General features: G+C 40.9%; 1 protein-coding gene across 6 annotated transcripts in view; it reads right to left on the minus strand.

Annotated features, from left to right (window-relative positions):
• EXOC6 (exocyst complex component 6) overlaps nucleotides 1–12,984 on the minus strand; it is an 84,917-nt gene extending 71,933 nt beyond the window's left edge. For 3 of the 6 annotated variants that reach the window (XM_026051075.1, XM_026051068.1, XM_026051054.1), the window contains exon 1: nucleotides 10,875–10,942. Coding sequence is in view for 1 of the 6 variants with exons in the window: in XM_026051040.1 (XP_025906825.1) it covers nucleotides 12,841–12,962 (122 nt within the window). In the remaining 5 variants the exon portion in view is untranslated. Of the gene's footprint in view, nucleotides 1–10,874; nucleotides 10,943–12,840 lie in introns of those variants that run through there. The other 3 variants (XM_026051040.1, XM_026051060.1, XM_026051047.1) reach the window with 3 other exon arrangements.
• Nucleotides 12,985–22,678: the final 9,694 nt, after the last annotated feature.

Consider the following 22,678-nt stretch of genomic DNA (forward strand, 5'->3'; position numbering starts at 1 on the left):
TACAAGTCAGAATAGGGGAGGAAAAAAAAAAAGAGAGAGAGAGAGAGAGAGAGAGAGAGAGAGAAAGAAAGAGGGGGGGGGGAAAAGGCAAAAAAAGGCCCCAGAATTTAGGAAACCCCCAATTCTTCTGGGAGGAAAGAGAAAGTAGCAGCCCATCAAGACGCACTTCTTCAGTCCGTGACTATACCATGCAATTACCTCTAACCTAAAAATATCTCTCTCATTTTATATTGTTTCACATGTTTCAGTGGAAGATCTCTTAAAAAGGGGCAAAGAAGCCTAAGCTGGTATGAGAAATTTTACATGTACAGTGTATAGTTATTTCAAATTTGCTTAGATTTATACACTTCTGATGATGATGATTAATTTGAGCAATATGCTAAACAACAGACTCGGTAAAAAAGTACTATCTTCTTTCTCAATTTAGGGAAGAAGCAGAGCACCTGGTGGGGAGGAGGGGAAAAAAAGCTGAGGTCAAGGACTGAACAGACACAAAGATTAATGGGGGGGAAAGAAAAGGGAGATGGAGAAAAATATTTCAGTCCCTGTCTCAATGCTATTGCAACAGGGACACTTGTGTCTTCTGTTATTAGCTGGGCTGAAGGGAAAAAGAAAAGCGTAAACAGATTCAGGTCCACAACAAATGAAGATACCTCTTTATCATTTAAAAAAAAGTCACTTGTATTCCTTTTTACAATAATAAAACAGCAGTAAAGAAATGTTCACTTTCAAAACACATATATGCTGTGAAGCACACACCTTCACTATATGCTGTGTAACACTGGCACCTTTCATGGAGAAATATGTAGGTTTCACCAGCTAGATCCTGCTGAAACACCAGAGGGCACCATCCTATACCCAAAGACACCACGAGGAAGAGCCAAAAAGACTACTGCCAGAGCTACATTTCAGTCAAGAATGTAACCATCTCCTGCCATAAAATGTACCTGAGCCTTTATAAAATAAAAATCACGTGCCCTCAAATCATCTGATCCATTAGGTAATGACAACTTCTCTACTTACACATTAGCACTCATAGCCACTCTCACAGATCTCTTCACAATAGGGTTAGCTTCCAAAGTTGCTTTTTTGATACAGAATCTTCTAAATAATTTCTGTGGATACGACCCCGGATATAAGTCTTAACGTCCAGTTGCAAATTGGATAAAAAGAGGACAAAGATTACAAATAAAGGGGAAAAAAAAAGTCGCAGGCAAAAAAAAAATCCTAAACCCCTAAAACCCAGGAATTAGTTTAACACATTGACTAGGCTAGTGAAAATGCAGGCAATGGAAGTACATACAGGCTAGTAAGTGTAAAAAGAAAGAGACTTAAATATATTTGCTGAATGTTCAGCAAATTCCCCTTCCCACCCCCCATATCTGAGCCATCTTCCTGCCCAGATCATCAGGAACGTGTATGGAACTAAAACTCCCATGGCCACCTACCAGCAGAATCTTAGCACGGTGAAAAGAATTTCCAGAGTCATTATGAAGAGAAATAAAGGGTTTTTTTTCTCTTACAGCTATGTCAATAGACATAACTTTCCAATGTTAGGTAGATCTGCCCAGGTACACAGATTTCATGCAAGCTGAAAAGACGTCAAAAAAAGACCCGAAACACTTTCCTCAGACACTATGATTCAGAAGACGAGATGACTTCCTGGTTGGTAGCAAATAATTCTGTCAGTGAGAATTAATTAGTAAAGCTTATTAGTTTAATTAATTAAAGGCAAAGAATAATATTTAACAAATCCCTTTTGGGTTTAAAAATAAATTAGTCAATTATTTCTTAATATGTCCTAAATGGGCAATGATTTGACTTTTAATCACAACCTCTATTCAAGACTAACATCTCTGAGCTTAGAGAGCCTTATTGCTAGTTTCTGCAGTGCTCCTCTTGGTGATTAAATCACTTCTAACAACAGTTACTAACAGCAGCAGGAGAAATGAAGACTTTAAAAATGGAGGGTTTCAAAAAAACAGAAGAAAACGTAAGAAAATTTAAGAAAAGTTCACCTGTCTTTTTACAGAACAAAACATGTTTGTGAAAACTAATAAGAGTTTGATGAATGACACCCCTAATATACAGTCTCAGCAGTAAAATGGAAGCCTAAATGCATCAGCATTTGTAAAAAGCGCTCCAGAAACACATGAAAAATTTAAAATATTTTCAATTCTGATTATGAACAGTGATAGGCCACCTTCACTGTAGGAAAGCTACCTTTTAAGCCCAAATTCCTGCAATTAATGAGCTCCTCCTCACTTCTCTATTTGACACTGGGAACAGATATCCTCAGAAACGTACAACTCCACTTCTTCCAACAGCAAGTTTTCCGTATCCTTCTGCCACCCTTAGGTTTTAAAGACATAAACAATTCAGCTCAGCCTGCTGCTGAGGGAATGCTGCAAAACGATGTGGAAAAGAGCATGAGAAACTAAGAGCAGGCAGAAAAGAAACAGTCAAGGTTAAAGCTACAAAGTGAGGGCATACGTGGCTTAACAGTAGTTCCTCACTAGCAGTGACTTGACTCCTGCTACCATTTTCTCACACACGCGCCGGCCCATCTCGTTCTGTCCGGTTCCTTCAATAAATTGCATGTTCCTACCCTGCCTGCCCTGCCACAGAGTCTTTCGTTTCCTGGTTGCACAAGGCACATGAAGCAACTAACAACCGCGCACACGCACCCCTCTCGCTGTCCCGACGCCCGTTTAGTGGGTGCCGGTTTCACCTCCCAGGCAGCTGCGCAGCTCTGCACAGCGCCCGGAGAGCTCGACACTGCAGAGGACCTATGGGCAAGGATTCAGACTTGGAAGTCTGGGGTAAAAAACAGCTAACTGAGCACTTTGATACAAAAAAATCACACACACACAAAANAAAAAAAAAAAAAAAAAAAAAAAAAAAAAAACCACAAACATACCACTTTTATTCATTTTCCCACAAAGAAATACTTAGAAATACTAACACTTGTTAGAAATACCAACGCTTGTTAGATAGAAATACCAACACTTGTTAGAATTAGTGTTGTAAAATTTTGTAATGTTACCAAAGGCAATTTTTAAATTAAAGCTAAAGCTAGAGATGATCTCTCAAGGAGCTCACATCTACACACTGCAAGAAGTGGACAACTAGACATTTCTTCCTCTCCTTCCATTTCTCATTTAATTAAAAAAAATGAACAAGTTATAATATTTTCAGTTCAAACACACATGATGAGTTCAGCAGACTCCATGCAGCACAATAATCTGACCACGCAGACCAAGTTTCTACCCTTAAGTCAAGACGGTCATTATGACTATGATTGTGCCATCCCTGACCATGAGACTGTATGAAACATTCAATTTAAGCTGCAAATTCACAGGAAACACGACAGAAATTTCCTTTGTCCTACAATATACAAAGATATTTTCTGTTTACACAAATTGCAAACTTTGCAGGGAGTTTTCCATGGAGTAATTTCATATAGGTTGCTGCATACACCCTTGAAAAGCTTTATAAAATAATGTCCAGGTGTTTCCTGTAATTCAACTGGAGTTATGGTAATAAGCACATTTCTTAATACCTAAGCAGACTTTCTATGCCAGACACTACCTAGTGTCCAGTTTTGCCATCCTTATTTATAATCACATTTCACCGTTCTATTTAAAAGATCCCATTACATGCCAGAATAACACAGAACTCAAGCCACAGCCTAATTACAGAAAAGATTTTATTAATCTTAGTTTTGCTGTTGTGCTTTACTTGCCTGGTTTTCCTGTATGTGCAATTTCTGTGAATTGTTCTCACTAATAGCATCCTGTTTCTACGAGCAGGAAAGGGCTGAGCACAGTTTGTTAGTTAACATTACTTCCTATAAGCAGGGTGCATATTCCGTGGCCGGCACCGTGGCGCAGTCATCGCTCGCTCTGGATAAGCCATGTATCACGCTGATGGCCCTTAATGGACATCCTCCTCAGCAACATGAACTGATAATCAGCAAACCCAGATTTGCAATAGACTTCCTCCTTCCTGTTTTTACACTGCTGACCAAGGAGATGGCTCTTCCTGCCGAGCCTTTGTGCTACTTACTGATGTGTGCAACAAGAAGCTGAAAAACAAGTGCTGGGCCACCACTGCTTTTGGGGTTTTTTTTCTCTCAAATTTTTATTGCATTAGTACATAAGAAAGACAGCAAAGAAAATGGCAGCTTCTCCACCTTCAATAGCAGCTACCTGCAAATAACAAAATGCCAAGTTTGGCTATCTGTTTCATACACGCAGATGAATATAATGGAAGTAACTGGAACATCTGATTATTTCAAAGTAATAAAGTGATAAATTGAAGCCCATATAGTCCCATCAACCTCATTATTGGTCTTTTTCAGGAACAATAGATTCCTGATTAGATTAATGAAAATTCATTTTAAATTACTCTAGTTCACAGGAGAGTTGCAAGAGTTGCATTCAGAGGTTGGCAATCAAATGAATTTTCTCTAAAATACGGCGAATTTCCCACTGTCAGTATTAAAAGTGAACAACTCAAAGAAACCTGGATTCTGTCAACAGAAAAAGCAAGCCTCAGCCCTCTGCAGCTTGCCAGCTCAGAACTGCTCAAAACCTTAAGTCCTCTGTGTCAAAACCCAAGTCTTTCTAGCAGAGCTGATGGCCTCTAAAAACTGCCTCTTTCCTCCCTTATACCTCAATCGGTGATTAATTCCCACCTGGTTTGGTATTACTGGCAAAGGCTGTGGTACAGGAAGCGCTTGAGCTCGTCTCCAGGATAGGTCATTAGCTCCATCTGCACAGGACACCATTTGTCAGGCATAAAAGTATTTCCTTAGAAGGCAGGTAGGAGATAAGGAGAAGATGTATTGTTGGGCACCCGTTAAGCTGAACTTTAAGTGGAATATGATGTCATTGCTTTAACATGGCCTGTGGTGACAGGGATTGGCTTGGGCATTTCAACCACAGTCAGAGAATAGCCAGAAAGACTAGTGAGAGCGAGACTCTGTAACCAGCCATAGCAAGCCCTGGAGCACAATCCAATCTGATTTGCTTGCCTGATGGCAAAGCAAACCAGTCTGACGTTTTTGAACGAGTTCGTACTGAATAGCTTACTGTAGCTTATAGAAATAGTTTCCTATTTGCAAATCTACTCCTGGTATTATCTTAGAAACATTATTCGAAATACATCAGTCTTTTTAATAGTCTGATCCATAAAATACAACATGACAGATTCAAAACTTGCTTAACTGCAGTTGCTATAATTCAGCCTTTCATATGTAACTGTTGAAAATAGACTTTTATTTAGTTGAATTAAGCTGCTATTCGTCAGGTAGACATCTGTATCGAGGACTTCGCGAAGTCTCAGGGTGCAGAAACGCATATGGAGAGCTGCAGTACTGCATAAGCTATTGGTTTCCAGAAAAAAAAAAAAAAAACTGCAAGAAAAGAATGGAAAATTTTGCATTTTCTATGCATATGGTAGGTCTTGAATCAGGACAACTGACAAGAGCTGGGAAAAATCACATCAGGGAAATCATGTTCAGGAACAAGCCAGTGAGGTCCCACATAAGGAACACAGGGTTTCCTGCATAACACTACATGAGCTGCTCATCAGAGGGTAAAACTAAATTTAGACGAGATAAAGTGATACAAACTGCATCAACTACCTTGTAAGTACACTATTCTGCATCTCTCAGCAGATGACCCCTTTATTTTAAAAGCTTTAACACATTTTGAAACATTGTTCCTAAAAACATGGGAACACTTTGAAGCTCTTTGGTAATGCCTGTGAAATTACAGACCTGTTCCAGAATCCTTCACACACAGCACTAGTTAGGTTAAAGCTGCATTTAGCTGCTGACAATTTGGAAAAGGCTGCAAGAAGCGAGTCAGATGCTGATGCTCAAACTCTTACAAAGCTCAATTTTCAAATTTTTGAAATTATTCAATTTTCAAGCATATATTTTCACGAGAAACTTAAACAGCATTGAACGTAAAGATTTTGTCACAAGAAATGCTATACAGATGAGATCACCCATAGACAGGTTCAGGCTCTGAAAAAAATACAAAGGTACTAGGTTGAATTGTAGCAAAAGAAGTAAATTCTAAGTTTTTTTTTTTTTTGGTACCAATAGCAAATCGGAAGAATGTCCAAAATATGAGGCTAGCATAAAGAAAATAAAACAGAACTGCAGGTCTGTAATTTAATATACACATTCTAGATTAACTATGTATCTACAGCATGCACTGCTTTTACGATTATGACGTCCTAACTTCATGCAGTTGGCTCATGATAAAAAAAAATAGCTTTGTTACAACAATATAAATGCCAATAAATTTGTTAGAGCAGATAGCTGCTTTACCTGATTGCTGTCTTTCAACTTGCAACAGAGAATATCATGAAATCCTGCATCAAGTGACAAAACCTGCAGAAAACACCCTATAGGCAAAGCAGCTGCTTTTCAGGATATTCTTTGCAGTGAACATAGCTATTCTCAATACACTACAGACTTGCTTTTTGCAATTGCAGCGTACTATTATAATAAAGTTTTTCTCTGTATTTATAGAGAAGTCTAAGCTATAAACAGAGAAAAATGTGAATCTCTGGCTCATAATCCAAAAACAAAAAAACAGTAACATGGAAAAATTCCTTTAGACAATCATACCTGACAAGTAAGACCACAGGGAAAAGCTGAGGGCAACCACATCTTGTCATTAGATAACCACATCAGAAATCCCAGCAGCCCATAGGCAAGTGCCCAGAAAAAATATTTCCCAGGCTGTGATTGTGTTGATACTGCACTGACATCTTTTTACATCTGGAGAAATCCTGCAAATTGGCTATGCAACTCCTTACTAGCTATTCCGTGGGAGATAAAGAATCATGTAACTTACTAGTCATTCCTATTAGCAATGTTCAATCTAAAAAAAATAAAACAACGCATTGTACAGAAACAGCGCTGCTTTGCAGCTGGGCAGCTCTGAACTTACCTTGACAGTCCAAAACAATCCTAGGTTTGTCAAAGGTCCCCACAGCACTGTGCACCATCAATCAGAAAAGAATCAACACTAACACAGTCCTAATCACTACGATTCTTACAGAATCATAGAAAGAGATATGATATATATATAAATCATGTTTATATATATCTGCGTGATATATATTCCTTCCTAATAATATATATTTCCTACATATTCTTTATTCCAGATAACATGTCAATCATACATTTGCATACAAGACTCTATAATAACTGAGCAAAGTTTCATGACCAGTATAATTTACAACAACTTAGAAGATGCTCTAGTATTTAAAAGAGCCTGCTTAATGACTGACTTCAGGATGAGTTGAACAGAAAAGTTACTTAAAAGCATCCTATACTCCCTTACTAACGTGTCTGCGGTGCTTCCACGCTGCATTTGAGGGTGTAAACCACAGAGCACAGCTACAGATAAATCAGCAGACACAGCACCTCCTTACTGCACCTCACCTGCAAAACTGTCATCACCAATTCCACCGCAATCCTTAATTTTAAAATTTTATTTTACTTCTGTACTGTACTCAAGTTTTGTCTACTAAACGCAGGTCCTTTGACATGCTGAGCATGGGGACCCCAGAACGCAGCAATGCCAGTGACACAGTCATGCACAAAGTGTACAGAAAAAGAAATGTGCATTCACCTTTTCTTTCATTCACTTTTTTTCTTCCTTTTTTTTTTTTTTAAGGTCTTTGAAATATGACACTTTAAAACAAACTGGGAAAGTCTTCAGCACAGCATACCAACATATTACTAGAACAGCATCTTCCATCCTCTTACGCTCCACTGTGTCATGTTTTAACCAACCTACTTTAAATCAGCAGATAAATTATATAGAAGAGAAAAATACACCCTGTGATTATCTTATTAATAATTACCTGGGCATGGCTAACATAGCATTAAAGAACACTGAAAACATTCTTCTTTAAAAACTAACTTCAAGATTTTGAAAATGGTTATTTATATGAAGTTCAACAAGGTCCTAAAATCTTTTGTCACTAACTTTTTTAACCATATCTATATTAGGGAGAGCAGTAGGAGAACTGGCTTTCTCTCTCTCTCCCCTGCTCCTTTTTCTTTAAAAAGGCCAGAAATTTACTGCCAACCAACTCTTCCTGGTTTTGCAAAGCCCAATGGTATGTATATGACATGAATTACACTATATTAACACATTATATAAAAAGGCGAGAGTGACGAGCCTTTAACAGGTATTGTCATTAGCCACATTTAGTTAGCCATTAAACTAGCAAGGTGTTGATAAAACAATTTCAGAGTCTGATGAAAAATAGAAATCTGGCCTGCTCTATCTACAGCTTTCCTATTTAAGGAAAGGTATGTCATATATTTGATTTAAGCCTGATTTAGAATGGCCTGGCTTGGGTTACTGAATTGACAGATGCAAATTAAATACCAACAATTTGAAATCAATAAATTCATCCACTTAAAATTTAAAAAGAAATTTAATTTAAACAAATACAATTGCTGCATTTAGTAAGTTGCACAAGAGCCTTTAGAAGCTGGCCTTCCCTCCTAAATAACTCCAATTGCTTTGGCTGTACCTGCATTCCATCTATAAGGATGTATCAATTACAAACAACAATACTATTTAGACACACACATTCACATATGTGTTTACATACATGTGTGCATATATATAGGATACCACACAGTTCTCCAGAAATCATCACACTAACAAACAAAACAGCAAAGAAAAGCTTGAACAGAAATATGACTTCATGGAGTATGTGTAATGCCCACAAAAATATTACACTTCTTTTGTAAGCATTTAGATGCATTTAAGACACTGAGATCACTCTAGGAATAACTAAAGATAAATCAGCTCTTGAGTATCCTACAGCCTTCTACCTCATGCTCCTAAACCTAACTACTCAGCTTAAATCCTTTCTTTCATTCTGCTAATTAAAGAGGTATGCTGGTACTTTATTTCATGTCACAGTGGAACAAGTATTTGCCCAGCGTTACAGGTCATATATTACAAAAACATTTCACTGGGTGAACTGTCTGCGTCAATGGATTCCAGGACTGGAAATCACAGAACCAATGGATTACTCTAAGTCGTAGGCTTATACTACGGAATTACTAAATTCATTTATTTCATCTACACTGTTCAGCAACTAGAATCTAGATTTTGTGAAGAAAATAATGCTGCATTTCAATTTGTGCTTTTGTTTATTGAAATCGATCTTGAAAGTGAATGTGGAAGCTCAGACTTCAGTTTCACATAGCGATTAACAAATTTCAAATAGGCACAGCAGAAGGGATAACATCGGTTTTGATTTTAAACGCTTCTGTCTTTCTAAAGTAGAAATACTTTAAGTAGAGTAGCTCTGTGGTGTTGGACGGGCTGCTTTCAGGACACTAAGCCAGATGTAAATGTTCCTTAGTCTGATTGTTCGGTTTGTAAATGAAAACAAATTTAAAATCAGACCAACATATACATCTTTTCTAAAAGCTCTGACAACTTCCGATGCAAACCCCCCACTTTGGAAAACTCATTGGAATAATGGGATACAAATCTAAATAAATATAAATATACAAAAATAAATAGAAAAAGGACAGAAACGTGTAAAAAAAAGTTAAGCAACTAAGTATTTCAATCTGTACGTTTATAGGCATGTTTTATATGCTAGAACATGTGTAAGGGAATTGTGTTTTCTCTGCACATTTTATATAGGGCTCCCCCAAAAAGTTCTACCCTGGAGAGTGCAGGGGAATTGCAGGCACATTTCATATTCTGTGGCTAGCTTTCCTCCTTGGTACAGGTGCTTTTGCAGGCGTCAGCTTTGATCGGCCTGGGCTTGTTGGCTCAGGCGCCCGCGGGGCTGCCTCACTTTCTCACGGCCCGGGTGCTCTCCCAGAGCGGCTCCTCACGAGCTCAGCGTGGCGCTGCCAGCCGGATTCCCTGCTCCAGCCACGCTGGGGGACACGGGCCACGGCGCACAGGAGCAGCTCTGCACAGCGGCGGCCTCCAAGACGGGGCTGACACCACGAGCAGCTTCCCCACTTCCTCGGACGAAGCCCGAGCCCTGCGCTAACGCCCCAGTGCAGACCCCAGGCACCTGCACGCGCGGGGGGACCCCGCTGTGGTCCCCAGACGCCAAACCAGCCGCTGTGAAGCACGAGACACCCCACATCACGCTCCAGGGGCACCTCTCCCCGCCAGGTCTCTGCTCCAGGCCTGCACCCTGGCCCTGCACGGTCCTTCTCCATCACTGCTGCAGTACAAGCTGCATTTCCAGCTTCCCCAGGCCCTTCCCGAGGGAATAAGAGAAATATGTGCAGTTATCCCAGCCCCGTTCCAGCACCACTGCTCAGTGACCTGCGTGGCCAGGGCAGCCCCTCTGCCCGGCATCTCAGCCCTCTCCTCCTCCCTGCCCGGGGCCGGCGCCACCATCATCCCGCTCACCCGCAGCAAAGCCGAGGCAAACCCCTTCGGATGCACGAGCTAAGCTGTTGGAATAACAACTGGAAAACAACAATAATGAAGAAAAAGAAACGTCACGGAAACCGCGGCGCTTTGCGAAGGCTCCGAGCAGCCACCGGGAGGGAGCGGGGACGCGGCCGCGCAGGAGGCCGTGGGCAGCCCGCGCCCCTGGCGCCCGCTCGACCGAGGGACGCGGGGAGGCTACGAGGTGCCCGGGGCCGCTGCGAGCCCCGCGGAGCCGCCACGGGCCGGGGGAAGCCCGAGGCCGCCGCCGCCGGGCGGGTGACAGCGGCCGGCCCGGGCCCTTGGCGCCCCGCTGGCGGCGGCTCCCCGGGGAGGAGCTGTCAACGCGGCCGCCGGGCCCCACGGCTCCGCGGGCCGGGCCGGGGGGTCCCCGCGGGGCGGCCTCACCTCAGCGTGGGCCCCACGCAGGCCGTGTCCGTGCTCTCGATCTCCTGCAGGATCCGGTCGTGCTCGGGGAGACTCTCCGCCATCTTGGATGGGAGGGACCCGGCCGCCGTGCGGCAGCCGCGGCGGGAGGGAGGGAGCGGCCGAGGGCGGAGGGAGGCGGCGGCCTCGCGGCCCCGGCGAGACGCGGAGCGGCGGCGGCCGCGCTGCCCCGGGGCTGCGCCGGGCCCCGGCCCCGCTCCGCCCGCGCCTCCCGCGGCCGCGCTGCCCGTTAGAGCAGCCTCTGATGGCTTCAGGGGACACAAGGGGCCTTTTAATTATTAATATTAGTTTGGGGCTCGTTTAGGGGCTGTTCCTGGGGCTCCCTATGAGCGAGGCGGCAGATACAGCCACCACACAGCTTCTGTTGGCAGCACCACAGCACAGAACAAGCTGCTACCAACCACCAGCTTTTTCTTCTTCATCATCATCATCATTGTCATCATCACTCAGTTTAGATCAGCTGCGTCTTCACTTTCCTCAGGTGTCAGAAATCCAGGGTTACATGGAAGCACCCTGTCCCACACCTGGTCCCGTTTCACGCTCACTAGAAACTCATATAATTTCCTGCATCACCACAGCTGTCCCTATCATTCACTTAGACTCCCTTTTTATTCTATTTTCAATGAAGAAGGGATAACTCATTATTTAAATTACACACTTTGTGGCGTGTGGCTGAAGACAAGCTGCTCCTTGGGTTTTGCATGTTGAGGAGACAGGATACACCTGCTTGCAGGGCAGAGGTAGCTCTGTGCAAAGAGGGAGCCAGCCGCAAAAACAGGGCTTAGGCATGAAACCAAAGGGTGCTGCGTGGCTGCTTTTCCAAATTAAAACTGGCAAATGCTTATGGTTACAAATGCTTCAAAGTCTGTGCACCAGTGAGCTACAGTAACGCTCGGCATCCTTATGGCTGCTGTTGTCAGACTTGTATCATCTCCTGCCCTGGTGCAACTACACTTGGACACCCGTGAATAAACATCGCTTAGGACTATGCGCATCTTGTCTGTTCTTGTTCTATCATAGTCAGTGTTGATTCAGCTGAATTTATTGATGACACCTACTGAAACAAGAGGGAGGAGCCCAGATGTAGACAAGTGCCTACAAAGTGTATACTTCAGAAAGAAAATAGGAAAAATCCTACAGGCTATTTCTGCAGTAGTATTTCCTTCAAGAAATTATTCAACAGTAGTAACAGTCTTCCCCCCCACCTTTCTTTTTTTAATCACAACATTATTTCGGTAGATTGACACAGACATTTTTCAGTGTAAATTAAATTTTCTTTCTTTAGCCTAGTAGTGCAACCTGACACTTATAATCCCAGGCAGGCTATTTTTAAAACTCTTCTACAGATACTAGCAATATACTTAGGAACACAACTTTATAATATTTCATACATTACTTTTGTAGGGTTGAATATCTGAAGGATTTTTTTTTTAGATGCACTTTTACCATTAAACTGTTTCCATTAGCTGTAAATTAAATAATATTAAAACCTTCAGATATTTACGTATATTGCTAAATAAACTTTACTCCAAGTAGCTGTGCCTTCAAAACGAAAGTCGTATTCAGTAAAAACTAAAAGCAAGTAATCGTAAAAAGCTGTTGCTGTCAACATCAAACTAAAAGCACCCTGCTGCACAAGAGTGATTTTTTTTTCCATGTTCAAGTGCAATTTCTTTCTTCACAGAGAACCTGCAGCCAGCCTTTGGTAATAGCTGTCTGTGTCCTCATAAAAACAAAGAGTAGAGATGATGCCCTCAGTTCATATTTTTGAGTTTAAAGCCAATCACACTGGAATCAAATACAACTTTCATTTATATTTCAGTGTCAAGATAATCGAGTTTCTAATATGTTGAGCTGGCTGAAAGAACAGCTAGTGAATGGAGCAAATCCATCATGAACAGTATAATATGATCTAAATGATGCATACCTTAGCGTGGTTCCAAGAGGCAGCTCGAAGGACTGGATCTCAGCAAGGGCATTTTCATATATCTGATCCTTATTTTCTTCTAAATACAACTCTGACATATTTGACTTGCTTTTCCTTGCCATAGATTAGCATAAAACAGATCTAACTATACCAGAAGACTTTTATTCTGATTATTATCGTTGACCGAGTGACTGTGTAGTCAGCAAAACCAGGCACGAAAAAAACAGATCGTGCGCTAACCTCGTGACTCTTGAGGACTTTGTGTCCAAGAATGGTGCACAGCTGCTGTTTTCCTGTCTCGGCTAGTAACGTTTGCCTCGTATGCAGTACCCAGGCCTGCATGCTCTTTTTTATATGCCTAACCCATTCACCTTAAAATAAAATTGACTGGCAAAAAATTACATTTCTACATCCTCAAACAAGTTCACAAGTGATAAGCATGGAGCCTGAAATTCAGCCAATTTGAAAAATACAATTTTAAAGTCATTTTAGATCCTAAAGCACAATGCTCAATTTCTCTGCCCAGTTTTGTGAGGTTAAAATCATATTTTTATTATTTATAGAAAATTATAATTTTCCTTTTGCTATGTAAAATACTCATGCAAACAAGTAATTAGCATCTTTTATGAAGCTGCTTATGGTTTATGGACTTCATAAAATAAACTAAAAAAGATTTTTTGATGTCATCTTTTTCATTTTTAGCCATAGTAGATACTATTTATAATAACAGCTTGTTCTAGGTAAACTGCTTTTATGTGGCTTTGTTCAAGTATGCAATAAATAAAGTAGTTACTAATTCATAACATGTGTTGCATTCCTTCAGGGAAAAGATTATGGATGGACTTCTACCAATGTTTAGAGAAATGCTGATATCAGATAATTATGATAACAGTAAAGAAAATACTTTTTACATCTACCACTATTTATTTTAATTTCTAGTGGCTATTTGGAATATAGGCTAGAGTTCTGGATATTCCATGAAAAAAAAAAAAACATATTGGAAGACTGATATCAACCTTCATCGTTATATGGCACTGTCAGGCTTTGGATATTTGTCTATTTCTGATTTTTCAAAGATTTGAATGAAAATGTAGCTCTTCTCTCAGTACTGCTCCCAATGACACTCATGGTGCAGTCAACAGTTGAATGCAGGAAAAGAGAAATTCCTCGTTTCTGACTAGGGCTACATATCGTTTATTCCCTTCCCTGTGCTCAGCAGGAGTGCTGGGACGAGTTTACCTCCGAGGCAGTGGGAAAGTACCCTACAGGGGCATTGCATACATACAAATTCGTGATGTTCCCTTGAATAAGTTTCTTTAATGATCTGTTTATTTTGAAACCCAAATTAAGCAATTGCTCCATTAGCATGAATATTCAATGCATGTTCTGCCTTTGTGTCCTAACCAGCGCTGTGAGCCATTTTTACACCTTTTGCAAGAAATGCCTGCCTGTGATTGACCCATCCAGCCACTGGATGTCACACAAATGCAGATGAAAGGGCATCTTTACTACTACTCCTAACCTTGACAGACCCCAGCTTAAGTATTAATTTATCAATTACATGGGGATCTTGTAAATGTAATAACTGCAAAAGTTATTGCGCTTATTGACTTGTTTTATGAACTTGTTTGTCCTAACTCTCTCAGTCACACTATGCTTCTGATTAGAAGTTTCAAAGTTCTAAAAATCATACCACTACAACTTCCTCTGGGTTTGCTTGTCACTAGATATAACTGCTGGATGGATATTTTTAGAAGATTCCTTGCACTCAGCTTGTCTTCACAGCTTTGCAGCAGTTTCCTTACAGCAGGTTAATGTGCAGCTGAGGCAAAGCTGCTTATTACTGATGAATGGATTTCCTGTATTTGATGCAATCAACATACATTAAAGACACACACACACAAAAAAAAAAACCAGCTTGCTGCAGCAGTGTCTTACTACAGTCTGGGCTGCAGATTTACTCTCAAGCATCACACAAGCTATTGGCCCTCCTCTGAAAAGCTCAGTATGGGGCCGCCACACTCAGCTTTTGGCACCTAATTTGTTTGATCAGGCTCTCACATTTCTGCCCATAGTCAAAGGGAAAAGACAAGGTCCTCTACAGAGCAATGTAGATCACTTACATTAATCTCTGCTCCAAGTCTTGTCCCACTAGAGCCTGTTCGTCTCAGACATCTGTCTCAATCCTGCTGCCTTCAACACAAGCTGCAAGTGGCAAAGATTGGGTTGTTTCCCACAAGGGGCACTTGAGTTGATCAACTGTTGCTGATGCATCATCACTCGTGCATCACAAGCATCAAAGCTTGTGATAACTAAACTCTTCTATCAGCCATCCTAGAAAGATGCACAATCCTCGGATGCTGAGGACTGTTGGCATTTGCCTATGTATTTTGGGAGCAAGATTTAAAATAATTTCTATTAATTTCAATAACAGACTGGTAAACATTTGATTCCTGCCAAATAACATGGCTATCAATATGGTATGTTTACTCACTTCTATTTGGAAGAACACCGGCTCGTGAAAACACGGCACATAACAGAAGAAATTGCCTCCACTGCCACTGTGGTTGAGCACTGACAAGTGAGATAAATCAGAGATGCCTTGGACATCTATACCCTGCCATTAAACACAACGATTTGCAAGAAAAATCTGATACAGCAGTGGGAGCATGAAGCATATAAGGAGAGCTCTTGTGTTTTTATAGGATTTGAAGTAAGTTAAATACTTACAGAGGTTTTAGATACAATTTCCGCTTTCTCTTCTTTCCCAAAGTCTCACACGCAAGTTTACTTCAGAAATACATCAAAGTAAAGAGTACTTTGAATTTGTTGCACAAGTGTTACTGCAGGTATTGCAGTTACCTGTAAAAATAGAAAGTTAATAACAAGGTAAGACAATGTAAAAAAAGGCAAACAAATGCAAAAATGAATGACCAAGAAGTACACAAGTAATGCAGTCCGATAATTTTTATCTCTTTTTTAATGTACAGCATCTGCTGTGCTGAAAGAGAGGACAGCAGTAATCATTTCTAAGGACTGATATTGTACTGATTGAAGCTGAATTTACTCAAGAAGCCTGAGAAGGTACTAATGTGCTAGAAGTCCTTGATAAGAAAAGGACAGGATTTTTTTCTACGCTTGTTAAATTCCAGCAATTCCTGTGAAGGAAACATTGCATTGCCTACAGTCTGAACAGCCAGGAGCCCTCAGGGCCTGGGAGCTGTACAGTTCATAGCTGAAATTGCTCCAATCATCCTGAGATTTTCCTGTGCAAAAATATGCCCAAGCCAGTCAGGACTGAAGGAAGATTGAGGCAAATATGAACAAGATTGTGATGCAGGATGCAGAGGCTTTTCCAGAGTGAAACCTCTTTTTCCACCTCCTTCTCTCCCTCTCCTTCTCCTCCAAGTTTTGCTCTTCCCTCATCTCAAATTCCTCTCATGACTGGGGATACCAGTGGCCAAACACTGCTGCTCCACCAAGACAAACCCTGAGATTTACATGTCTGGGGTAATGCTGTACAAATACAGTTTAATTATGTGGCAATTAGAAAAAGAGCACTATATACCATAATATAGGGTCAGGCCTTCTGGATCTGTAATTCTAGTGTGGATAACTTTTTTTTTTTTTTTTAAATAAGCAATGCAAGCTTAGGAGCAGCAAATGATGAGAGGTTCCCTTAATTATATTTTCCCAGTTGGAATCAGTTTAAAAATATCTATGGAAAATGGTAGAGGGTGAACTCACATAGAGTTACTGAATACAATTTTCACATGTGATACCCTTCAAAACAAACGGCTTCACTGATCACTGCCTAGATATTACCTTCTCTTCCTGTTCTCTTTATACTTAACGGCATCAGGCATTTCTCTGGCTGCCATCGCATCTCCTTTCCTGAGCTCATCCCCAAACCAGGCCTGGTCCAACATCACCTCTGGGCTACTTTATCTGAACAAAAAAGTGATATTTACAGCCCCACTGCAAACAGTCCCCAAAAGCCACAGCTGGGAGAGCCAGGGCAGCAGCTCAGCGCATTGCTGCACCAGCAGCTTCGAGGACACCACAGTGAGAAACATGAGCGAAACCTCGGTGCTGGCCTCGCAGCCAGGCTGTAGATACCTAACCGCGCTGAGCCTTTCCTAGACACATTAACCATTTCCTACAGGGCTGAGCACTGCAGCCAGCAACATCTGGGCCAAACCAGTTTGTGCAAAGCAGCGCTCCCTGCACCGCCCGTCCCACTTTGTAGGAGATCGGAAAGCGCCTTCTCCATCCACGATGGGCTGGTGCAATCTGCGTGCCCAGCTCATGCACGGGCCAGGCTGCTCCTCGCTTCAGCCAGTACCGGTTTATCTTTGGGGTTCTCAGGCAGCACAAGTTGAACCACTACCCACACCTCCCCCCTCAACTGCAAGGCCTGGAGAAAATCATTTAACACTCAAAAATAGTGTTAAATGTCTGGAAATGCAGCCCAAAGTGATATAGTGCTCAAGGCGACAGCCTCAGGAGCTGGACGTCTTTGGCCAAGTAACTGCAAGCACAGCAAGGGTGGCCCTACAGACACAGCTAAGCCAGTTTAACCTGCACAGCATAACCGATGTACAACTGAGCTCTCAGAGTACCAGCTCAAGAGATCATACACATGCTCAGGATCGTCATCATTCCCCTGAGAAAGCAACTCTGGTAGCTATCTAGGCCTTCACTCATTATGCATAAAATTTCCCCTTGGAATTTTTCATTTTTCTGAAATGCAGAATATGAAATTGTGTATGAATTAATAGTATATGGGTTAACTGTTTCTTATGCTTTGATCTCAATAATGTTATTTTTTTCAGATTAAACACAACTTGGACACACTGAAAACATTAACATTGAACTTTAGGATCTGTAAAAATAACCTTTCTCAGATTAGGTAGAAGGCCTCTGTGTATGATTCACTAGTATTTGCTACAAATAAATGTTTCAAATGTACTTTGTTAAGCTAAGAGTTTGCAGGACAAATTGTGTGTTAGGTTATTGTACACAAATTTGTTATTTCTATTTCAAAACTAAAAGAACACTTATTGTCAACTATTATAAGCCAAGGAAAACATGTTAGGAAACTGTACTCCTTCCTCCAGCTCTGTGCAGGAAACCAAGGCAGCAACTTGAAAATCTAGGCTTTGAGCTGCTTTATTTGATGCTCAAAGCATTGACTAAAAATCTGACCCTTTTGGAACCAAATAGCTCCTGGGGTTCAACCCACATCAGTATTAAAACATCTCTTTAGCAAGCATCTCACAGAATGTGCTCTCACAGGATGCTAATTTTTCTGATCACTTGATTCTACCAGCATACACTATATTGGCAAGGGAACAGTTCTTTTTTTGGAGTGTTAAAATAAATTGTGTTTCCTAAGTAATAGACAACATTTTAAAATTCATTATTTTCTAAAATCACCTTTTTCTTTAAAAAAAAAAGAATGCTATATAAAACTTCTCACCAAAATATGAGGAAAATATTCTATTGCACAGTTACCCCTGATAATTTTTATAGTGGCTTGCTCTAACAAAGCACACCTCTTGCTAGGATGGCAACACATCACTAACTACTTCTGGCATTTCATTGACATCATTCAAGTGGCTGGAGCTGATGTTATCTTTGTAAGAGTCATTAAAGCCATAGAGACTCCTGACTTAATAGAGGCACTTCTGATTGACATCAGTGGGAACAAGAGGAGAATCGTTTTCATCCTGTGTGTTTGCACAGTGTTCAGTGTCATTGAGAAAGAAATACTATTTAATTTTCATTGCAACACTCAGACCATGAAACAGCGCTCCGCCCTAGCTCGAGGCACACTCAAAAATAATTAAGAGTTCAGAGTGAATAAATACATGTACATTTTAACACAGTGTTTGAATTTCAGTTTGGAAGGAGACAGTGCTCAATAACGTTTTACAAGAGTTTACAAAGTAGGCACAGTTTGACTCTGTGCCCCTCTTAGAAAGAAAAAAACACTGATGCATAAAAATTTTGCTCCCAACTGACTAGTGCTTTTAAGGGACGAGCCGGAAGGAGCCTGCAGGCTGGTGCTTCAGGATCACCTCCATGCTCAGCACTTGGTGTAGGACTATCCAGCTGGAGAAGTGCGGGAGACTTTTGCTCAGCCCCGGCAGGCACCGTGCCCATGCCGAGCACCACTGCGCTGCAGAGCGAAGCACCCTGGCTGAGCACCTGGCTACCACCCATGCAGAAGCCTCAGCATCTTGTATCCTGGCCCATATTCTTTAAACACTCTGGGGGGAGAAAAAGCAAGTCCCACTTCTAAACATAACCTTGGATCAATTTAACTGAGAATTAATTAAACCAAACATCTCTAAAAGTATTTTCCGTCTCTTAGGTTCTTGTTTCAGCTTAGTTAAAATCTCCACCTAATAGATTTTAGTGAAAGAAATTTGTTGCCAGGAAAGAAAAATCATCAGCTGTCTTTGTGCGCTGATTCTCCACAGGTCATAGATGTGATTCTGCTACATTTTCTGCTCTTGCTTCCCTGAAGTTTAATTAGCTTTAATTAAATGTTAATTTAATTAATATTAGACTTTATGTGGGTAATTAGCATATTACTACATGGTAGTTGATATTTTGTTATCCTGTTTTTCAGACATAGCTAGAGGAAGTCTACAAAACTAGTGTTCACCAAAGTGCCTATTTATACTAGCGATCCTGACTACTAGTAACATTAGCAGCAATAAGAGATTTTATAGACAGTTTATTGGGGTGACAGTATCTCCTACTGAACTAACAGTCATTTTATCCTTGTGAAAGATCAAAAAGATGCATTGCTCAAACAGTGTTATACTTCAAGAGAAAACTTAACGTTCTTAGTAAGTGAATGCAGGAATAGGAATCTTTGTTTAAGGTACCACCTGACGTAGCTGCTTTAGTAGGTTAGACCTTGAACACCAGCACCAGCAGCTCCAAGAGGAACTGCTTATTTTTTAAGGATATTCCAGCCTGCAAACACGTTTTCCAGCATTTTAACTGAACAGTCACAATACGACTCTGTTTTGGTAAGAAAATAGGAAATGATGTTAAACAAAGGGGAATGTTTGTTTAGAAATACCAAGGCTGTTAATTCATATTAAGAAGTATTTTTTGAGCTTAGAGACTATAATCAAAAGGCAATGTCAATCATTGATCACAAAAAGGACTTTATAGATAAGAAACAAGTGCAGTGCTGGATGATTGTATTATATATTAACAACTTTCACGAGCACCTTTTTCTGATTCATTTGGCAGGAAGCGAGCTGCTAAGGGCGATTTCTAGGGGAGGAACAATCAACAATATTTTCATATAAAATAACCTCCAGTTGCTGCATTGTTCTCACAACGTTTGATAATGAATGCTTTCCTGTTTAAGAAAAAAAAGAGAGAAAAAAAAAAAAGCATAAATCACCAAAACAAAGGCAAATCTGCTTTAGTGTTACACAGTTATAAATATCCACGTACCCTGACAGAAAGAGGAGAGGGCCCAATCGAATGAAAAACTGAAATCTTGGTGAGTGCTCCCTGGGAAATTAGTATACAGCTGGGGATTAATGATACAGTCACTTTGCTTTGGGGAAAAAAATATGAAATCTGTGCCATCACCTGCCTTCATGATAGGAAGGCCATCAGATGCAACACTGCTAGGATCCACACCCCAAAGCCAGATTGGCTCCCATTGACAGAGTACAGGACTCCCCATGCACTAATGCTGTGGCTCCCTTGGGGCTGTGGCAGAAGAGCTGGAGGAACTGGATATTTTGAAAAGCAGAGCTTTTCTAAGCAGCTTCTGAATGGGTCTCCACTGCCCCACAAGCGTCACCAGACGGGGGACTTCTGTCCCCGGAGCGCTGCAGGCCTGCGTGTCCGGTAGGTGCCCTAACCAGGGCGCCACATGTCCTGACGGGGCTATACCAGAAGGATAAAATGCCTAAAATTCATCTTAGTTAAAGATTTGCCAGAACTCAGTTACCTCAGGGGTTACAGCCTCGTGCAGCCAGGGCAGCAGGCGGCGGTGGCCGAGGGAAGGGGCAGGAGGGAGAGCGTCGCCACTGCGACCGGCAGCATTAGAGACACCGCAGGACCTAACAGGACTCAGTCCTTTTTGCTTTCCTAGAGAAATCCTTACAGGGACAACACATGTGCAGAAGCCAAACATGTCTCTGGAGATTTTTTTTTTTTTTTTTTTTTTTTAAGAATTGGCCTAAAAAATTACGGCTTTTTGCAAGTTCTACTCTTACTGGATACCAGTCAGAGGCTCCTCACAAGCAGTGGCATAGCTCCTTAGCACAGACTTTCCTATTATGAGATTTCCAGCAGTTCTTGTCATTAGAGGCATAACGGTGCTAAATAGCAGCAAATTTAGGCAGCAATCTTTATTTGGATGACTAATAAAGCCTTCAAACAAAACAGGAAAATAAAATGCTCCTGTAGGTTTTGATTCAGCACACTACCTTGCAGGGTTTTCGTTCAGCATCTTTTTGTTTTGTTATAGGATACATAGCTCTTCTATGACTTGGGAAATATTTATTAGGTAGCTATGGAAATATAATTATTGTAAAGGAAAAGTGCCATGGAATAAAGAATCCTGCTACTTTTGCCATAGTACATTGAGCTCCAAATGGTAGCAAGAGAAAGTACTGAGTATCAAGATCCTATCATTCAAACATACATATACATATATCTCACATACATATGATTAGAAAGCATTTGGTACTTTTTATTAGAACATCTTGAAATGTTTGTGTCAGCAAAATTAATTAACATATCCAGGGCCTGACATCAAGATAGAGCTTATGCAATTAAAGTAAATGTAGACTTGAGAAAACACAGACAGCGACGCCAAATGAAAACTCACACTCTCACCTCTGCGGCTTGACTTCATCGTGAGAACACAGGCAGCCCGTCTCTCAATAACAGCACGTTATCTCAGTAACAGTACATTAAAAGATTTAGGCTGTCCTAATAAGACAGTTCATCTAAATGACAGCTCAGCCGACATAATTAAAATCTGTCCAACCAGCACTGAAAGAAAGATGAGCTCCAATAATGGCAACATACAGGCACTGGAGAGGTCAGAAATTCCCAGCTGGAGAGTTCAGTAAAAGAACTCTCCAAAAGAATTTGAGTCCATTCACTTCACTACCATAACTCAGCAAGGCAGAGCAGATACCTTTAAGCAAATAAACTTTACAAAGTGGCAGAACAACAAATTGCATTCAGCACCACAAACAAGTCTTGATAGTTGCAAATTGGTGGTGTAAAATTTGAATGATGTTTGTACTGCATTTTTCCCTTAACATACAGACCCAATAGCTAGCAATGTAGTTCAAGCATAGAGATACATTAAAAAGATCTCCAGAAATACTATCTATTCAGTAGAACTGTTTGATAAGAAGTCTAGTGATTTAACAACTCCTTGTTTCCGGTTACCTGGGAAAGATGATGAAGATAGCTGCGCCATGTTAAGCACAAAACTAAAGCATTCTCCACTTCTGCAATTCAGGCAGCAAGAGAAATGCATTGAAAAGGTCAAGCTGGATTAATTCCTTGGTTCAAGAACTAAAGAAAAGCACATTTATAGGACAAATTAATACAAACAACATGCAAGATGCAAACCTTGGAAAACAGGAGAATATGTTATCTTCCTCGTATCAAAAGGATTCAGATTTTCACTGCACTATGATTCTAAAGGAGTTAGAAAACAGTTACCCAACTCAGAAGAAGTAATGATGATAAAATAAGGATGCTTTTGTTCTTCCTTACTATCCTCTATCCTCTTAATAAATTACTATTACTTACTTAAATAATACTT

The sequence above is a fragment of the Nothoprocta perdicaria genome, unplaced genomic scaffold (assembly GCF_003342845.1).
Source record: "Nothoprocta perdicaria isolate Ctin4 unplaced genomic scaffold, notPer1 scaffold_111, whole genome shotgun sequence".
NCBI classification, from domain to species: Eukaryota; Metazoa; Chordata; class Aves; order Tinamiformes; family Tinamidae; genus Nothoprocta; species Nothoprocta perdicaria.